Below are 20,007 nucleotides of genomic sequence, written 5' to 3' on the forward strand. Positions count from 1 at the left end.
ATGTGAATCTATGAAAGACACCCCAATACTGGAGAAGAACAATTGTTACTTACCTGTAAACGGTGGTTCTCCAGTATTGGTGTCTTTCATAGATTCACATGCGACCCACCCACCTCCCCTCAGAGACTCGCTTCTCCTCCTAGACTCTTTTGTCACTCTTGTGCTATGAAAATCTGAGGGCCTGAGCCTCTGAGGAGAAGGTTCTAGAGGGGGACTGGCGCCTGATTGGTTGTAGTTTGTACTAACATAATGACATGGATATGCTATAAAGGTTTTCTTGCCTTCGATGTATTCCTATGTGTTAATGCTAACCTTCATACTTATAAGTATTTATGGTTTTGGAATGTATGTAATTATGTTTTTTTATACATATATTATTGGTTTATTGCTATTTTATTTACCGTGGGGCTCCCACTTCGACGACTGGGAATATTCAAGCATGTGAATGTATGAAAAACACCAATACTGTAGAACCACCGTTTACAGGTAAGTAACAATTGTTCTTATTAAAGCTTTCATGAAAGGTCTTAAAAGGGTAATTTCTCCTACATTTCCCCCAGTTTATTCCTAGTACTTTAATAATGTCTACAGAAGGGTTCTGGGGTCACCCTTCTAGTCCCTCCGTTTGTGTGCCAATAATTCCTCTCTTGGAAGGTAGTTTTTCTCAGGAGAGTAAGTGAACTACAGGCTTTCTCAGCCAAAGTACAAATGAATGAATGAAAGATTGATAATATTATTAGAGACAATGGTCCCTTTCAAGGAAAATATATAATCATAACCACAAAACTGCAATCAGCGTTGGGTGTCTTATTGTCCAAAGGGGATGTATTTTATTTATTTACATATTTAATAAACATTAGACAACATACAGAAATAATAAGTGAGCAGAAAGTGACGGGGTTCTGGAAATCAAAAGATTTCCTGACTTCAGGCTGTAAAGTGACTTTTAGTGATATCGAGATTACAGTTACGATAGATAGAACATCTTGTACTCCACATCGATCAGTAGTATAATATGGAATTACGATGTATTGGTCGCCTTACTTTTAAATCCCCAACAGCGGTTATGGGATCATCATCAGGACAAGTAAATCTGAATGCCTGAGAAGATGCCTAATTAAGGCAGGGAAGGAAGAGAGCGAAGGGTGGGAGGAGGGAAAGGGATGGGGAGGGGGAGGAAACTGGGATGGGCGAGAGAGTATGCCAATAGTTCAGAGTTAATAATTAAGTCAAGGGTGATGACTGAATGAGGTGATACAACGCACGTGCTAGAACCAAACCAGTGCTACCCTGCTGACACCAGGGCAATAGACTTGTGTGGGTGAAATCATTGCTGGCCATGGGAGGTGGAATATGGTATCGCGTGCCAAGGGGTATAACTGATGTGCATGACATGAAGGCCTTATTCAAAAGGTGTGGATGCATGCCGTTTGGGTAGAGTTAGCACTTACTGTGGGTCCAAGCTGGGGACCTCACTGGCAGTAAGAGTAGGGGAACGAAGTCCCGCCTGTGGTGCTGAGTCTGCACGGGGACGCGACGGTAATGAGTAGAGCTGCAGGAAAGTGATAGGCAATGAGGTCCAGGCGTGGGAGGATCTGCCCGTTATATGGAAAGGGGCTCCAGCAGGTGCTTACCTTCCAAGGAGTCTGGGGGGGGGTCAATGCCTAATCCCTTGATGTCGCTCCTGATGGGTCGAGATGGAGATTTGTGGAGGGAGGGAGGGAACGGTGAGACACAAGGGCGTTAATCTGGTGAGAGCGTGAATTGGGAGGACCATCAGAAAGAATAGCTACTGTCCTCCATCTTGTGGTTTAATGTAGAGTTGATTGACCATGATGCTGGTGTCTGATTATGCAGTTGATGTCCAAAGAGTGCTAGCAACGCTCTGTGAAATTGTACATGGGTTGTACATGGAGCAGATGTCTGTCTATTTGATCTGTTAGTGGGTTGTACCCATGGTGATCAACTCCTAGCGTCCGGAAGGTTGGGTGTAGTTAGGAGTGATAATCACTTGAGCTCTGTAGATATGTGCTTGGGGTGAAAGTCCCCTAGAGCCCAGTCCCAGCATTCCTCATCTCATGGTTGTACATCAGGTTTGTACCCAGGTGTGCTAATCACTTAGAGTCCAATAAGTTACTGTGAGTAGCTGCTTACCTGGTAGTCTGGCGGTAGTGCGGCAATGTTTCTGTCCCTAGTTGCTTTTGGGGCCTAACAAGCACCACCCTAAACCTGTTGCCATTTTAGTGGATACGATTAAGAATCTGGTCAAATAAAATGGAATTTTCTAGTGGTCAAGTACCCTGGCTCTCATGGCAGCCCTAGTAGTCACGGACTGGGCAGCCTAAACCTAGGCCCAATTTGAACTCCTATTACAGGAATTTTTGACCCATGTTCCGGAGCCCTATTTTCCATAACTTTTTCTGCTGTTAATGAAGATGCCGATGATCCCAGGGTGCAGCCTTCCATTGACAGGTGCCTATCAGTTATAATTAAAAAATCTCAGATTTTTTCCTTATCCCTTTGGTCAAACAGTGCATCATTCTTATTCTTAGTTTAGTAGCAAGTTAGCTCAGCCTTCTCCACCTTCATTCAATCTATGAGACTCATTCCTAAAAAATAGTATGTGAGAACCAGGACTTGGTAGGAATGGAACTCTGCATTTCAGGGTTTCAGGAGATTTGATGAATGCCCTGTAAAGGCTTGTTCTGCTGGTTTACTGAAAGCAACTTTCAATTGATTAAAATCTCCTGTGTGTTTCAATGACTTCCCTTGCAAGTCCATTACATTTGTTCCTTGAAGCTTTTACGTTTAAGACTCCCATTTTGTTGTAAATATAACTGCCTTAAGGGTTATTTAAATACAGACAATTTGTCTGGATGCTTTTTTTGTATTAGTTTAAATGCGTCGGAAAATATTTGGAAGTTGATTTAAAATGTTCATCTCAATTTTGCAGTCTTTACTGGTATGCCTCAAACTACATATAGGCAAAGCAAACTCCCTATGTGTGAGTTGACTACAGTATGTTTATACTAAGAATGCAAAGTCTGCACAGCTGGATCAACAGCAGTTGTTAATTTCTTTCGCAGGCAAATAAAATGATTCAGTCAAACAGGTAAACTCCAGCTAGATGCTCCGTTGGATTGCTTTTCTTTTGAAGTGGCAAACAAGTGGGCTTGTGTGGCCTGTTTTTCTAGAGCCAAAGTATTATTCCTTGCTACTATTGCACATATGTTTAACTATTACTCTATGCACTGACATCTACGTTGATGTGAGATTATTAACTCATGAACAACACAATATAAATGCTGTGTTTCCAGATTCCCATAGGGATCTCTTTTTATATTTAATTATAAAGGGTGGTGGTATGTACTGTAGACAAAAGGATTATGGAGCAGTAACATTTCTCTTGGGAAGCTGTAACAAAGAATCTCTAAAGTTTTCAGTGTGTTGCATAACTTTGGGGCAGGATTTTAGATGGTGTCATACGCTACACAACTTATCTGCCTGAAAGTATCATGTAACATCTCTAAAAGTCACTAGCTGCATTTCCCACAATATGCAGCGCTTACACTTCAAAACCTCACCAAGTCTCAGTTTGTTGATGTATCAGTAGGTCTAAGACTTGTTTCTGTCCTGTGCCCTCCCAGTACCAGGTTACAGAGCTAGGGTCATCTCCATATCCAACACATCTAAATCTGCTGCAGTGAAGGCGCGAGACTCTCCCAGAGGTAAAGTAGTTCTGCACGCCAGCCTTCACGTAATCAGTTAACTGGTCTGCTAACTCAAACCTAACCTGCTAAAACTATCATAAAGAGGATAAAATGATTAATGTGATTCATTTCAATCCTTTCTCACTCTTTAACCTGCCAAGCTAAGACCTCCCGCCTTAATTCACCTTCATCTTCTGCCTTAACTCCGCTCACATCCTATCCAAGTTGTCTCCACTAATCCTTCCCCAAAGGTTGTTCTTCCCCAAGTTTAACAAACTGTAAATGATGAATTGACATTTTGGGGAGGACAAAAGATACTGTGGCCTGAAAGTGAATAGGCTGTCACCAACCAAACACTGGTTGACTGTCTCTTTTTTGCAGCATGCTCCAGCCTCTCGCTTTCTTTCAATTGTCCTGCATGAGATCATAGGATTTCCCTGGAAGTTTTTGGTGATAAAACTTAAGGCTCCTTGTGTATATTAACATATAATGTGGTTTGCATGGAGAATGGTTTGTTGCACGTGCCGACTATTACACTACTTACCAATTCAGGAGCTATCTCGTGTTAGGCACCTGTGCTAAGCATAGGAGGGGGAACCGTGCCTCCGTAATTAAAGTTTATCCTAAATAAGGTTCTTAGATACGTATTAGAAGTTTCTCATGGGTTTATGTGAAGGCCTGAGAGTCAACTTTTTTCTCGCATTCATTGTTTTTACCTATAAATGCTAGTACTGGCTGTATTCACTTTGCATTACATTTGCAGCTCTGTAAAGTAGATTGTGGGTCTTTCATGATAATTATGTCTATGCATTTGTGGTGCACTGAGCAGAATGCATATTTGTGATGTAGGCTGTTATTTTGAGTGGGAAAATACCAGGTTCGAGGCATATGAGCTGCAGATTACACTCTGTGCATAGATCGCCACCTAGCGTTTGGGCCGGATTTCTGCAGTTTTTTTTGTCCTGAAAAGTCTTTGGAAGACACATGATAAGTGACTCCTCCTTTGGACAACAGTGCGCATGGGCATCAGCTCCATCCTTAGATTGTTTTTTTTCCGCCACCGCTCTCGGATGTGTTGGAACCGATTTTCCTTCGTCGTGCAATCCTCACCAGCTACGACTGTATTGTTTCAAACGCCTTTCCAATCGACGCTACTCTTCAAATCTGAAATCTTCGATTCCGGTAGTCGACGAAGGCCTTTGGGCCTACCTAGGCCTCATCTTCCAGCTCATGGAAAGGACGCCATTTAAAAAGTGTCCTCAATGTGGTTTGAAGTTTCCCCACACCAATCTCCATGAGGTGTGCAACCTTTGCCTCTCACAGGAGCACGAGGCCAGAGACTGTTCCGCTTGTGCCTCTTTCCGCTCCAAGAAGACGATCCGGGACAGACGAGCTCGAAGAACAGTGGCTCGCTCGTCAGCTTCTATCCCAGATGATATCTTCGAAGAGGGCATCGACGTACCAGAGCAACAGCAAGAACATGGCGTCGACAGTAACTCCGAGGCCGAAGATTCAGACGTCGAGGACATCAGTCCGGCACAGAGGGTCGTAAGTAAGAACCTTCCTCGACACCTTTTCAAAAGGCTACGGTCACACCCTCAGGCCCGAGTGCACACCGAGACACTGCTTCCCATGCCCGCCTTCGAGCTCGGCAAAGAAGCCTAATATGCCTTTAGGCTACTCGAGCTCGAGTCCGCCTACCCCTAGTGTTGGCGCACACCTACCGGCACCGAAAAAGAAAGCATTGTCTTCCTCCTTGCCATCTGCTTCTACGTCTAAGAACTTGTCGAGGAAGACTAGCACCAGCTCCTCGGCACCAAAAACACACTCGGAGCGGAGCAAGAAATTGCCACTCGACTCCAAGCTTCAGAGCCAAAAAAAAATAGGAGCCGACAAAAACATCGGAGCCGAAAAAGACAAATGTTCCACCATCTAAAGACACTGCTAGAGACATGTTTCAAAACCGAACGATCCTCACAGCTCAGCGCCGAAAAAGCCCTCAGCACCAAAAGATCTACCTCCCATAGAGGACTTATTCCATCTAGACCCTACATAAGACTCTGGTTAAAGATCCAAAAACTGGTTGACTAACTCTTAGTTCTAAAAAACGACCATTGGACATGCCTGCACCTGCTCCTCATCCAAAGAAAAAGGACATTGCAACCTCCCCTTTAAGGATACCTGCTCCTCATCCTCCTCCTTCTCCTCCACCTCATATTCCTTCACCACCTCCTCCCCTACCACATCACTCCCCTACACCTTCTCCTACTCCTTTAGCAGACAATGATAACAGGGATGGCACCTCTGATGACACAGGGGGTGGTGCAAACAGTGCACCAGAGCCTTCTAGTCCTCCTGGCTCACCTGACCCTTGCGATGATTATAGCACCCCAGATGTCCCTAACGTTCCCCAAAACGACATATATCCCTCCAGGTCTTCCCCACCAGAGGACAGTATGGGATTTAACCAACTAGTACATAGGGCCGCCCAATATCATGGGGTTGACCTACATACTGACCCAGTAGAAGAAACTTCCTCCTCGATACCTTTGACAACGCACAAAGGTCCACTTCCATTTTACCTATGCTTAAAGGTGTTATTAAGCACGCGCCAGAAGTCTTTAAAAACCCAGTTAGGGATCGAATCAACCCCCGAATTGAGAGAAAATATACGGCTGCCCCTTCAGATCCAGCCTACATTAAAGGGCCTTCACCATTATACTCCATTGTAGTCTCTAATGCACGCAAAAGAGCAAATTCACAAAAATCAGGCGAGGCTCCCCCACCAGATAAAGAATCTAAGCTCCTTGACGCATCAGGTAAAAGAACAGCGTCACAGGTAGCAAACATTTGGCTTATTGCCAATACGCAAGCATTACTGGTGAGATACGACAGAGCACATTATGATGAATTAGAATCAATAATGCAGCACCTTCCACATAAATACAAAAACAGGGCACATGAGCTTATACAAGAGGGTAAAAACATCACAGATACCTCTATTCACTGTGCACTAGATGCGGCAGATACTGCTTCAAGGGCAATTAATACCAGTGTCCTGTTGCGTAGACATGCTTGGTTACGCATTTCAGGTTTTACCTGAAGTGCAAAGTGTCATCCTCTACCAACCCTTTGATGAGCAACACTTATTTGGGCCTAATGTGGACTTGAAAAAATGAAAAAAGATACTGACACAGCTAAATCTTTGGGAGCCTTGCAGTCGAAAGCTCCCAGACGCTCCTTTCGCCACTCATCTTACAGATGCACCACCAGGGGATATTCCTCACAGTCCCTCTACTTCTTACAAAGCCCCTACACAATCCACCTACGGTAGGGGCTACCAAAGAGGTGATTACAGAGGTAACAACAATAAGGGCAGAGTCGAAACCAACAACTCCCACTCTGCCTCCACCCCTGCCCAATGACTCCCTCCCCTTCCCCCAACACATTCCACTCCAGTTGGGGTAAGACTAGAACAATTCCTACCAGTCATGTACCAACATCACATCAGACAGGGGGTGCAACAAATAATTCAGTCCAGTTACTGTCTCGAACTAACATCTACCCCCCCAAACATACCACCCAAACAGCGTCCAATGTCACAGGAACTTCTGATACTACTCAGGCAAGAGGTAATATCCCTCCTACAAAACAACGCAATAGAACCAGTTCCATTGCATCAGCAAAATAGAGGAGTTTACTCCCTGTACTTTTTAATTCCAAAAAAGGACGGATCTCTAAGGCCCATTCTCGACCTCAGACCGCTGAACCTGTACATACAATCAGACCACTTCCATATGGTCACACTCCAGCAGGTTCTTCCTCTCCTTTTACAAAACGACTTCCTTGCCACTATAGATCTCAAGGACACATATTTCCACATTCCCATTCACACAGCTCACAGAAAGTACCTCAGATTTGTACTAGACGAACCCCTTTTTGGCTCCCGGCGGTGGTTGCAGACTTCTTCATCTGTTGTGCCCATTTTCACATGCTTTCTGCCTCCAGGGAGGCTGTTATGTTGGTTGCAAGCTTGTTTGCAGTAGTCGTGCTCTATTCTTTCATTTCGTGACTTGGTGCCTTAGTGCCTGGCACCGTTCTGGATGGTGCTGTTCCTCACCTTTCATTTCTTTCCCTTCTGTATAGCAGGGTTTTTGCACACTGTTCCAGTATTCTCACAGTTTTGTTTGTGATGGCTCCGCGTTGTGGCGCGGAAAAGTTCTCCAAAGAAAACTGACGTAGGCGCGCCGGGGTGGGACTTATGTATCCTCGCTGATGTCACTTGCGCGGACGACGTCAGGGCGGAGTCACGTGGTGCCGTCCCCCCGGCGTGCAGGGATGCTGTGGAAGAATAGTTTTCCGGATCCAGTCTCACGCCTGGGGATAATTCTATATTAAGGAATCTGCGGCTAGAATCCTCTCTACCAGATACATCGTTACCGAAGGTAAGTAACTCGTACATCAGGGCAGAAGGTATGGGTATTGGAGCTTGTGGCACCTAGGGCGCTCCAGCACAAATGGTCTAGACCCTACCCTATCCTAGAAAGAAAAAGGAAGGTCACCTATCTGGTGGACTTTGGCACTTTCAAGATCCCCAAGAGGGTTATTCATGTGAACCGCCTAAAACTCTATCATGAAAGGGCTTTTGTCACCATGCTGATAGTCCATGATGAGGATCAGGAAGAAGAGAGTGAACCTCTCCCAGAATTTCTCTCCAACTGCCCTCAAGATGGGTCTGTTGAGGGAGTTGTCTTTTCAGACACCCTCACTGTCCCAACAGCATACTAACTGCAATTAAGTCCTAAGAGAGTATGCTGGCCTCTTTTCTTTGAACCCCATGTCCGATAATCTGGTGTACACATGATGTGGACACTGGGGACAGCCTACCTGTCAAAAAACAATATACAGGTCAATATACAAGTCAAAGAAAACCTCAGTGCTGAAGTCAGCAAGATGCTGGAACTAGGGGGTGATTGAACCCTCTGAGATTCCCTTGTCCAGTTGTCTTAGTCGCCAAATCTCATTCCAAGGGAGGAAAACCAGAGCTGACGTTTTGTGTGGACTACAGAGGCCTCAATGCCGTCACTTAGACAGATACACATCTCATTCCAAGAGCAGATTAGGCCATTGACTGGTTACAGGGCTACTTAGTCTCTCTGTACTTTTGATTTGACATCAGGGTTCTGACAGATTAAAGTGACCCCAAGAGCAAGATAAACATTTGTATTCTTCACACCAGATGTGCATTAGCAGTTTGTGATGCCCTTTGGCTTAAAGAATGCCCCTGCCACCAGGTGAACAAAGTCCTGGCCGAGCTGGAGTCTTTTAGTGCAGCATATCTTGATTATATTGCTCTCTATAGCTCCACTTGACTGGATCACCAGATCCACAGTAGAAAGGTCCTTGAGGCCCTACAACATGCAAGGCTCACTATCAAGGCAAAAAAAGTGTCACATGAGGTGGGGCTCTGTTGTATACTTGGACCACCATGCAGGTGGAGACCATGTTCAACCTTTACAGCCCAAGATCCAGACTATTCTGAACTGAGAAGCTCCAACAACTCAGACTCAAGTCAGCGCATTGCTTTGCCTGACTGGCACATATATTAGATTTGTGAAGCGTATGGTACAATTGTAGCAACCCTTCACTGAACTGACCTCGAAGAAGCAACCAAAGAAAGTAAACGGGACAGTGTACTGTCAAAAGGCTTTTGACACTCTGAAGGAAGCAATGTGCTCAGCACCCATTCTAAATGCTCCAGAGTATACAAAACAGTTCATTAGGTAGACTGATGCCTCTGAACATGGGGTAGGGGCAGTTCTATCCCAAATCAACGATGATGACGCGGGCCAGCCTGTTTCTTTTATTAGCACAATATTACTCGCCAGGGAACACCGTTGGACTGCCATTAAGAGTGAAGCCTTTACTGTGGTTTGGTCCCTGAAGATGCTGAGACCCTACCTGTTTGGGAGTGACTCCCTCGTTCAAACTGACCACTGGCTGATGCAAATAAAAGGGGAAAATCCAAAACTGCTGAGGTGGCCTATCTAAGTACAGGGAATGGCCTTTACAGTTGAACACGCAACTGTAACTGAGCATACCAATGAATCCAGGTTTTTCCCCTTAGACATTGAAGACTCTCGTGGGAAATGTTAATCTCACCCTCTGTCGTTTTGGAGTGGGGTGGATGTCTTGAAAAGTGCCCCTTTTTGAAATGGTGTTGATGTTTTTCGACTGATGTGCACTGGGTCCCTGCTAACCAGGCTCCATTGCCAGGGCTCTTTCCCTAAAACAAGGTCAAATGTTCTAATTGGCACACACTTTGGAACTCCTGAAAGTCCCTAGTAAGTGGTACCCTTGTACCTAGGGCATGGGTAACAGAGAGGGTCTCTAAGGGCTTCAGCATGTATTATTCCACCCTAAGGGATCCCCATACAAACTGCATTCAGGTTGCCATTGCAGACTGCATGTCCTGGTGCTAACCAAGAGCGAAAACACAATATGGCACACTCACTGTCGGCCATGCCAAAGACACTACATGGAATATATGTAGGTCACCCCTACAGCAGGCTTGTGGTTTTAAGGTTAGGTGTATTTTATTACATGTGAGGGCATATCCTCCTGAGCAGCTATGCCTCTGTGCTGTCTATTTCAATTACTAGATGGTACAAGTGAACAGGGAAGCAATCTTAAGTACATATACTGGGCACTGGTCATTATGAGTTCTCCAGCTACATGATGGCTTCACTGAAACCTATGATGTTTGCTATCAGACACCTTGTCTTAATAAATGTGTTATGTTGCCGATATGATTTATTTTTTGTTTGAATATGTTTATTGCATTTTTTGTCGTTACACAGCATTACACATTTGAAAATATAAATGATTAGTTATGCCATAATACAGAAAATTTGTCTCAGGCCGCTTCGGTTGTTCCTATACATAAAGGAGTCTGATCGCAAGGATCAGCTCAAAAAGCAGTTTAGTTAAAACAGCGTGTCAACATAATTAACCACAGACATATCATAGAGAGAATATTGATCAGCGTTAGTGATGATAATGCAAGTGTTGCTTCCCAATAACACATCAGAGATTTGTTCAAACCCGGTTACAGAGTACGCCGTGGCAGCAAATCGGGGTGAGTTGGCTACATCAGCAATATAACATATATCCAAAGCTTTATTGCAAAAAAAAAAACAACAAATGTAAAGAGCAATCTGAAAATCGCGGGAACAAGAGACTAGGCGGTGTTCAACAGCGAGTGCATGTATATGTGTGGTGCTCTCAGGGCAGGCGGTGGGGAACAGGCACGCTCTGCGTTATACCGGTAATGAAAATCTAACCACAAGATCTGCCAATTGCGAGGGGGGGGGGGGGGGGGAGGAAGACGGGAGGAGAAAACAATGCCACTCCGCAAGCATTCCTGGTGGTAAGCCGTCAAGGTGCTATCCCAGTCCTGCGCTATGGGATACTTGCGGCGCCCCGCTGTCTCCTCACTGTGTAGCGCTACGCTTTCCACCCAGTTATTAAACGAAGTACGCCAGTGTATCGCCTGGGGGGGGGGGGTGCACTATTCTTGGTAATGAGGTGCTTTGCAGTTATCAGAACCAGATCCCAAAACCTCTCCTGGACTTTTGTCTACTTCTTTCTTGTGAACAAGCCCAACAAGCTTCCCATGTGTGCGGTAGGCTGCCTCCCGTCGCTTTTGCCAAGGTACTCGAAACTGTGGTCCAGTAGGTGTGCATGGAAGGGCACGCCCGAGTGCATGTAGGAGTTGTGTATCTACAAGTCTGCATCTGGGGCACGCAGATGTATTAAGCGCAAAGTAACTATTGAACTTATCTGGAGACAGATAGATGCGGTGCACGATATAATATTGTATAATCTTGAAGCGTGCATTTCGCGGTATGTTTAGTGTTCCGGCTAGTATCCGCGCCCATTCCCGGTCAGTCCAGTCCCGGCCTCTATCGGCTGTCCATGTGTCTCGCAGCCGCTGCGCCGAGAACTGCGTGTGCATGTGTAGCGCCTGGGCGAGCCAGTGTACTATGTGAGAGCCATTCCCCATCACATGCAAATATTGGATCAGTAGATGCGTTGGGGGCTCCTCCATCAGAGTTCCCCAGGCTCGTGTCAATGTATGCAGAAGTGTTGCATGTGTCAGGAATTGCCCAGCCGGTAGGCCTGTGTTATCCGCTAGCGTTGCAAAAGGAAGCAGTGCGCCATCTTAAAACAGGTCGCCTAAACTTTCCAGATCAACTGCTGTTCAGCTGCTCAACGCAGGCTCTGTAAGCGCTCCCCCCTCCCAGGGTGTACCTAGTAATGGCAGGTTAGGTGCGTATGGTGTGGTAGCGCTCGTGAGTTTCAGACATCTCACATAGCACTTTCTTGCCACCGCGAGGTGCAGTTGTTCAGGGCAGCGGGCCTTAGATGAGGGATGAAACAGCGCGTGTATTTGCGGGGCCGACATGACCGCGTCGTTCGAGGCAGTGTCGCCCAGATTCTTCCCACACAGCCAGTAAGTGACCCATTGCAGCTGCGCCGCCAAATAATAAAGCTCGTGGTTAGGGACCGACAACCCTCCGCTCTCCGTCGCAGCATACAAGGTCTTCAAAGCGACTCTGGGGCGCCCCGTGTTCCAGATCAGGCGTCTGGTTAGAGTTTCCAGCTCACGGAAAATGCGAGTAGGAACATACACCGGTAGGTTTGCATAAAAGTACAGCAACCGAGGTAGGGCGACCATCTCTGCCAGTGTGATGCGGCTGGGGACATTCAACGGGAGGGAGGTCCAAAAGGACACTTGGGCTGTCAGTGACGAAATTGTTCTCGTGAGGTTACCCTCCAACAGATCAGCGGGTTCACGGTAAACTTGAATTCCAAGATATCTAAACACGGTTGGATACCAGAGGAGTCGTTCACCCATTACCGTAATGTCACACTCCGGGGTGTCCGCGCCGAAAGAGGATACCCCTGATTTCGCCCAGTTAACTCGAAGTCCCGACACATCCCCAAAGTCGCTAAATATGGCAGTGAGCGCGCACGGAAAACGGGTCAGATCCCTAACGTAGATCGTCAGCATACAGTAACACCGAGTGTATCCCAACAGCCAGGGGGATGCCCCAATTTGCGCCAGAAGCACGCAATCGCGCCGCCAAGGGTTCAATCATTAGCGCAAAAATCAGGGGGGAGAGGGGACAACCCTGCCTGGTGCCTCTTCGAACTTGAACCGGGTCAGAGAAAAGTCTGCCTGTGCGTACATGCACCACAGGGTCAGTGTAAAGGAGTTCCACCATCCGGAGGTAGGCAGCTCCCAACTCAAATTTTTCCAGAACTCGCAGGAGGTAGGGCCATTCCACTGAATCGAACACTTTCTCAAGGTCCAAAATTACACATCCCGAGCGAGGCCATCGGGACACATTATAATCAAAAGTGGGAATGGACACTGGTATCTACAATAACCATTGGTTATGTTTGAGAACCCTCATAGACACTTTGATTTTGATGTTGCGGTGTATCTTTTTCTCCGCCCCTTATCTAACGTCATGGCATAGTCATTGGGTTATCAAATGACGTGCTATATGCCTGCCTCGCCCGAGACAACCTCTGGTAAGTGTAGAAGTGTCCAGAAATTATAGGGACATCTACAGAGGGAAGTGTGTAGAGCAGTCAAAAGGATTATTAAAAGGCAGTGTCACACCAAAAACAAATGTTATTATAAAGAGTTAAAACTTGAATAGTGGTATATTAGGTAATCGGGTTATTGGATTACCATATGTCTCTGTAGATAGGTCGACATGTTTCAGCTCTCCTGGGCCCAAAAGGGTCTGTGGAGCTTTTGTCAGGACAATACAAAAAATGGGGGGGGGGGGGTTTGATACTCACACAACTTGTGTAGTGTTCATTTATTGTATGAGTCTCTCATACTGAGATTCCTGCATTGTGGGAACAAAGTTAACATTAAGTTTCTCAATCTAACAGTTACAATAGCATATAGCGCGCATACAAACATTCTTTGTAATTAACAAAAAAATAAATGATCATTTTTACTCGCGAACATTTATTTCTATGTAACGTGCACAAAAATGTGAGCACTGGAGGGAAAGCAGAGCTAGGAAGAGGAGAATAATTTGTTAGGTCGGTTCACTGTCAGTTGGCATTGTACAGAGGTATATATACACATAGCAATCTTATTGGTCACTAGACTAAAACATTATGTGCGGCATGTGTTGCTCTCTATGTGTATCATTAAGGTGTGTTATTATCGTACGACATATCCGCATGCATGACGGGCGCGGAGTGCGATATCTTACAGTTATCGCGCAAAAACTAGTAAAGACTAGTAAATATGCTGAGTATGCATTAGCCAGCTTCTACAATGTTAAAGGGACATGTTACAGACTAAAACTAATATATTTCTTGTAACAAGTACTTCAAATACGTTAGGAAGTAAAGAGTTAACTGGCAATAAGTATTCAGCATTAATGCATTGTAAATACCTTTGTTATTAGTCAATCTCTCCACATCAGGTTGCATGAGAGTCGCATTTACAGTTTTCCTTGCTGAAATAGTGAGACAAACAGTGCGCTGACTATTAACGCCCCAATAAGCTTATACACACGTTAAAAACAGAGGCAGTTTTGAGGTTGAACAAACGCCATTCTTACCCACGTGTAGGAGAGCATTCGCTCCTTGTGCTGACTCTGCCCCTGGTAAGGGGGATGGTCCTTCTTCCTCCTCTATAAACTCTGATGTAAAAATAGATGAGGGGTTCACAGTGGATTAAAGACATACCTTAAAGATGGTGATTCTTAAAGGGATGGCAGTGCACTTATTTACGTCGGTATTTGTTTATACATAATTAATATGTGAATGCTTGCGGTGTCAGTCACGTGCAGGTCCAGAATAATAAAGGTTTGTGTGAATGGTTGCCGTGGCCTTAGGTGTGATAACATTGTTGGAAAAAGACAATGTGTTGACTAAAGTGCGATCAAATTTGGACCTCTGTCAGTAGGGACTATAGCTAGATGACAACACATAGGAATCTCGCCAAGCTGGTGAATAGTAAAAAGGATGCATACTTAACATTGTTTGATGATCGTGATCATTATTGCAAGGATACTAGATAATGTTCTAGAGCCAGATTAATAGAACTGATGCCATGGTATATTGTCATTCATCCCTGATATATGGGTCTTGAGGCGATTCACCCATCTTTGTTCCTTTTCGAAAAGAATCTGTTCTGCGTTGTTGTTTTTATCATGGAGCATCTCCAAGATTGTCCATCTGAGGTCGTCACATGTATGACCTGCCTCCACAAAATGTGTACAGAGCTTTGTTGTACTTTTCTTTAGTCTCACGTTGCTCCTATGTTCTCCTATACGTATTTTGACCTTTCTGCAGGTCATGCCTACGTATTTCTGTTGGCAGGGACATGTCACAAGGTACACCACATGTGTGGAATTACAATTTGTGTTCTGTCTTTGGGTCCAGACTAAGTCCTCGGTAAGTTGTAATGTTTTGGTAGTGTTGGTAAATTTACAAACTCCACAAGTTTCACAGGGGAAGTGGCCAGTTACAGGGGCCATATTGATATTTCTGATGGTGGTTATAGTAGGTCTTTTTTTGGGCCGTGTGTGCTCCAACACGTCCCTCAGATTCTTGGTCCTCCTGTTTGCGAATCTTGGCTTGGGCCAATTGAAAGTGCCTGATGTAATTATCTGCCAGTTTTTCCTTATCAGTTTTTGTACATCATAGGTTGCCGGGCAGTAGGTTGTAATACACGTTACAAGATCTTTTATCGGTTCTTTCTGATGGGTCTGTAGAAGACACTCCCGAGGCTGATTTTTTGCTCGTTTTTTGCACTTAGAGATTACCAGTGGCGTGTAGTCTCTCGCTCGTAGTTTTTTACTGAGGACTGTTGCTTGTTGTTTGTAGTCACTTTCTTTGCTGCAGTTGCGTTTGTGTCGAAGGAACTGGCTATATGGGAGATTGTCTCTGAGAGGTCGAGGATAACTCCGATATGACAGGAGACTGTTCTTAGCTGTTGGTTTTGTGTAGGTCTTTGTCTCTAATTTCCCATTTTCAGGGAAGATTGTGAGGTCTAAGAAGTCAATTTTTTCGTTGCTTGCAGTAAAAGTGAACTTTAGCCAGCGATCTCTACCATTCAACCACTCCATTAATGTGGTCAGATTTTTGTTAGTGTCCCAGATTAGCAAAATATCATCAATGTAACGTTTCCAGTATAATATACTGGAAACATATGGATTGTCATTGTTTAAAACAATCGGGACACAGCCAGACTCTGCACCCGAAATAGCCATCCGATATTATAGGACGTGCTGCGGGTGGGCACAAAACCATTCTGGTCGGTGTGTACCAGTGTGGGGACTAGGGGCGCCAGTCTCTGAGCCAACGCGGACGCTAGGATCTTGTAGGTCGTGTTAAGGAGGGCCAGTGGCCTGTAAGATCCCATATTGAGTGCATCCCTGCCAGGCTTCAAAAGCGATATCCCGTTCGCCTCGTTAAGAGTGGGAGGGAGAGTGTCATCTTCTATTGCCGCCTTATACATTCGTAAAAGCATCGCGGATGAGGATAGTAGAGTAGGCTTTATAAAACTCCGTAGGCAAGCCATCAGGGCCTGATGTCTTGCCGTTGGAAAGGGAGAATATAACAGCCCGAAGTTCCTCTGCCGCGAGTGGCGCACCCAGTTCATCTGAAAGAAACACGTTAGTGTTAGATTCCTTACCTTAGAATATCCCCAGGCGTCAGTCTGGATCCGGAAACTTTTGCGTAGCAGTACCCCTGCGCGTCGGTAGGCGTCGTCTGCAGGCGTTCCCTGCGGCTCCGCGTCCGTCGTCGGCGTCGTGCGCCGTGATGACGTCGCTGGAGTATATAGACGCCGCCTCCGCGCGCTGACGTCAGTTCTTCTTTTTTCCGCGCCAGTGGACGCAGATCTGAAGAGCAGTACTCCGGTCTTTTGACCAAGTTTTTCGATAGTTATTTCTCTCTTTGTGCCTGTTAGGATGCCTGGGTTCAAAAACTGTGATGACTGTGAGCGCACGATGTCGGTCACAGACCATCACCGCCTCTGTCTCCGGTGTCTGGGCCCCGACCACGACGTGGACTCCTGCGTCGACTGCCGGGCCCTCACCACCAAGGCTAGGCGGGAGCGGTCCCGCAAGCTACTGGAGTTCCGGGTGTCGGCCCCACGTCGGGACCGGGAGCGGTCCCGGTCCGGCCGGAGGTCGAGAGAGCGTTCGAGGGAGCGGTCGCGGAGCCGCGCCGAGCGTTCCGGAAGTCGACACCACTCGTCAGGCTCATCAGGTAAGAAGCACAAGAAGTCGGGGCGTCGTCATCGTACCCCCGACTCCCCCCGACGCTCGCGCGATGCGGCCGGGGGCTCGGGTGACCCCAACCCCGCGGCTCCGCGAGAGTCGCCGGCGCGGCCTGCCTCATACCCTCCGGTCCCTGGGCACGGCGCGACGCCTGAGGAGATCGAGGCGTTCCTCATGGCCATGAGGGCGCTCGCTTCTCCGACGGGGCCTACGGCGCCTTCGGGCCCAGTGCTACCGTCTGGGGGCCCTGGCGGTTCGGGTGTCCCTGCCTCGGCGCCGTCGGGTGCTCCGGCCCCGGCGCCGCCGACGGCTCCGACCCCGGCGCCGCAAGGGCCTTCGGGATCGGCGCCGGCTGGTCTTCCGGCCTCTCCGGCGCCGTTACCATCGGGGTTGCCCCCGACGCCGCCCCCGCGTGGCGCCGGTTCTCCGGTGCCGGCTCCGGCCGGCAGCGGGGCTCCGACGCCGGCTCCGGGCGGCGCCGTTCCCCTACCTTCCCCGACGCCGGACGCGGAGCCGGACCGGCGTCGCTCGACGCCGGTCCCGGCGTTGATGGGGCCCATGAACCCCGAGGAGCCGGTCTACATCGTTGACTCCGAATACGGAGAGGATGAAGAGTTCGGTGAAGGTTGGGAGGGGTCCGAGGACCCTCTGTCACGCGAGTGCCAGTATGACCCGGACTGGACAGGTGACTTGGGGGATGCCAGTGGTCTGGACGACTCTCCTAACCCTGGTTTGATCTCTCCTCCATCCGTGGCATCGGTGGAGGGAGCTGCATATTCAGTGGTGCTGATGAGGGCTGCCAAGGCCTTACACCTTGAGCTCCCCGTCGCGGCCGTGAGGCCTAACATCCTCACTGAGGTCTTCAAACCGCAGTCATGCCCACAGGAGCCACTGCTGCCGTTCCCAGTTCATCTCGTTGTGTATTAGTGGCCGCTGGTAGCGGTAACTCCGATAGGTACCTGAAGATATCATCTCCAGTGGCACGCAAACGGGAACGGTACAGATTCATATAATGGCCCGTAAAAGCTTCGTGTTTAGATCGCTGTGTGTACACTACAGTACCTTGTGTGGTGCTGATTGACATCACCGGCAACGTTTGTGTGTCTCATCGGATCAGCCAAGTCAAGAGCTTGCCTGGCTTATCCCCAGCATGGTGTGTGCGCGCAGAGTGTGCGGTATAGTTCAAGTTCTTCAGTCTGTCCATAAGCTGTGCATGCTGTCCACTGGCAGTCACTAGTCTCGTATCGTCGCCCTCCGCTGCCTCCTGCTCGCATACCAGTAGTGCAGATTCCACCCTCGTCAAATCCCTTTCTACCTGGCGTCTCATTCCTGCCTGCGTTCCCAGACAATGACCACGTGTGACCACTTTGAACGCATCCAACTCAACTTGCGGGGTGGACGCCGTGTCAGCATTATCCTCAAAATATTGTAGAATGTGAGTCGAGAGTAATTCACAAAATGCGGCGTCTAATAAGATATCCGGTTGGAGTCGCCACGTGGGGATCGGTGGGTGTGGGCATTCCTAGGCAAAGTCAAGAGTATGAGGGTTGTGGTCTGAGTGAGTGCGACCCAGATAGCAAGAGTCTGTGACATAGGGTAGTAGGTCGCTAGATAACATGAATCTGTCAAGTCTGACATGTATTGTGTGTGCACCCGAGTAATACGAATAGGTCCTTGTGTTGGGGTTGCGACTACGCCAGACATCGTGGAGATCCCACTGTGCCGCCCAGTCAGCGAACGCTCGCGATGCTCCGATCATCGGTGCACTTGCCAGCGGGGGAAAAGAGCGGTCCAGTTTGACATCCAGCACACAATTATAGTCGCCCCCAAGCAAGATTGGGACGCCTGGCCATGGCGCTAATGCTGTCGATAGTCGCGCAAGAAAACGCCCTTTATCAGTGTTAGGTGCATACACAGAGGCTATGACTATCTGTTGTCCATCTAGTCTACCCTGAAGTAACACATATCTGCCCTCAGTATCAATTTTACTTTGAGTGAGAGCAAAGGGGACCCGCATATGCCGAAAAACCTGTGGCATACAGTTGCCCCCTCCACAGGCGGCGCAGTGCGTGTGCCTCCTGTTCTGTCAAGTGTGTCTCTTGTAGCAGCGCCACCTGCACTCGGTGTCGTTTGAGATATGAGTATACCTGGTAACGTTGCGAGGGGGTATGCATGCCGCGCACGTTCCACGTGCAAAATTTAACAGTAGTCATTGCAGCTTTGCCTCCCCCCACCCTGCCCCCGCCACCCTCCCGCGACACCCCAAACAGCAGCACAACAGATCAAAATGCCATACCATGTCCATTGCAAAGTCCGCACTGTCCCACCGCCCCGCAAGCACCCATCAGAAGGAAAGGAAAAGATTATCAGTCTCATAAACTTATAAAACATAAGCATAATTCCAAAAGGACAACAGCGGAACGTGCTGTCGCCCAAACGTTCTAGTGAGCACTAACATTCCTTAAGTTCAAGGGGGGTTCACTGAGATTGCAGCATCAAGTGTACCAAGGGTTCATGCAATCAGGGTGAGGGTGTAGGCCCCCCACCACAAGCAGTCAATATTATACAGCCCATCGTCCGCGAATGTACCCAGTGCATGGGTCAGTCAGTTCAAGCAGGTCAGGAGCCAAGTGACCGGCAGTAGCACTGGGCGGGGCGCACTCAGGCACTCACCTTCGGGGGGGTACGTCCGCCCCCTCTATATAATCCCGGGACTCACCAGCAGTGGGATCTTCGGTGACAAGGTACAAATGTTAGGTTCGGTACTCAGATCTGCAGCAAGCAAGTCCGAATCTCGCTGTTGCGCCAGTGTGGCACCTGCTCACCAGCAATCAAAGGATCCAGTAGTGCATCGGCTGCAGATGCGCCTTTGCATCTCAATCACAGGCTGTTTAGATTAAAGCAGTGTCAATGGAGCAGGTCAGCGGTCTGAGGTGTAACTTCTGGGAGATCCACCGACACCTGGG

General features: G+C 47.6%; 1 protein-coding gene across 8 annotated transcripts in view; it reads left to right on the forward strand.

The window, feature by feature from the left end:
• SBF1 (SET binding factor 1) overlaps positions 1-20,007 on the forward strand; it is a 1,591,024-nt gene that overhangs the window by 1,127,649 nt on the left and 443,368 nt on the right. For 4 of the 8 annotated variants that reach the window (XM_086918836.1, XM_086918838.1, XM_086918837.1 and 1 more), the window contains one exon: positions 3,648-3,728. The exons of the other annotated variants lie outside the window; for them this stretch is intronic. In XM_086918836.1, coding sequence (XP_086774962.1) covers positions 3,648-3,728 — 81 coding nt within the window. The remainder of the gene's footprint in view (positions 1-3,647; positions 3,729-20,007) is intronic. 8 annotated transcript variants of the gene reach the window in all.

The sequence above is a fragment of the Lissotriton vulgaris genome, chromosome 1_1 (genome assembly GCF_964263255.1).
Source record: "Lissotriton vulgaris chromosome 1_1, aLisVul1.2, whole genome shotgun sequence".
Lineage (NCBI taxonomy): Eukaryota > Metazoa > Chordata > Amphibia > Caudata > Salamandridae > Lissotriton > Lissotriton vulgaris.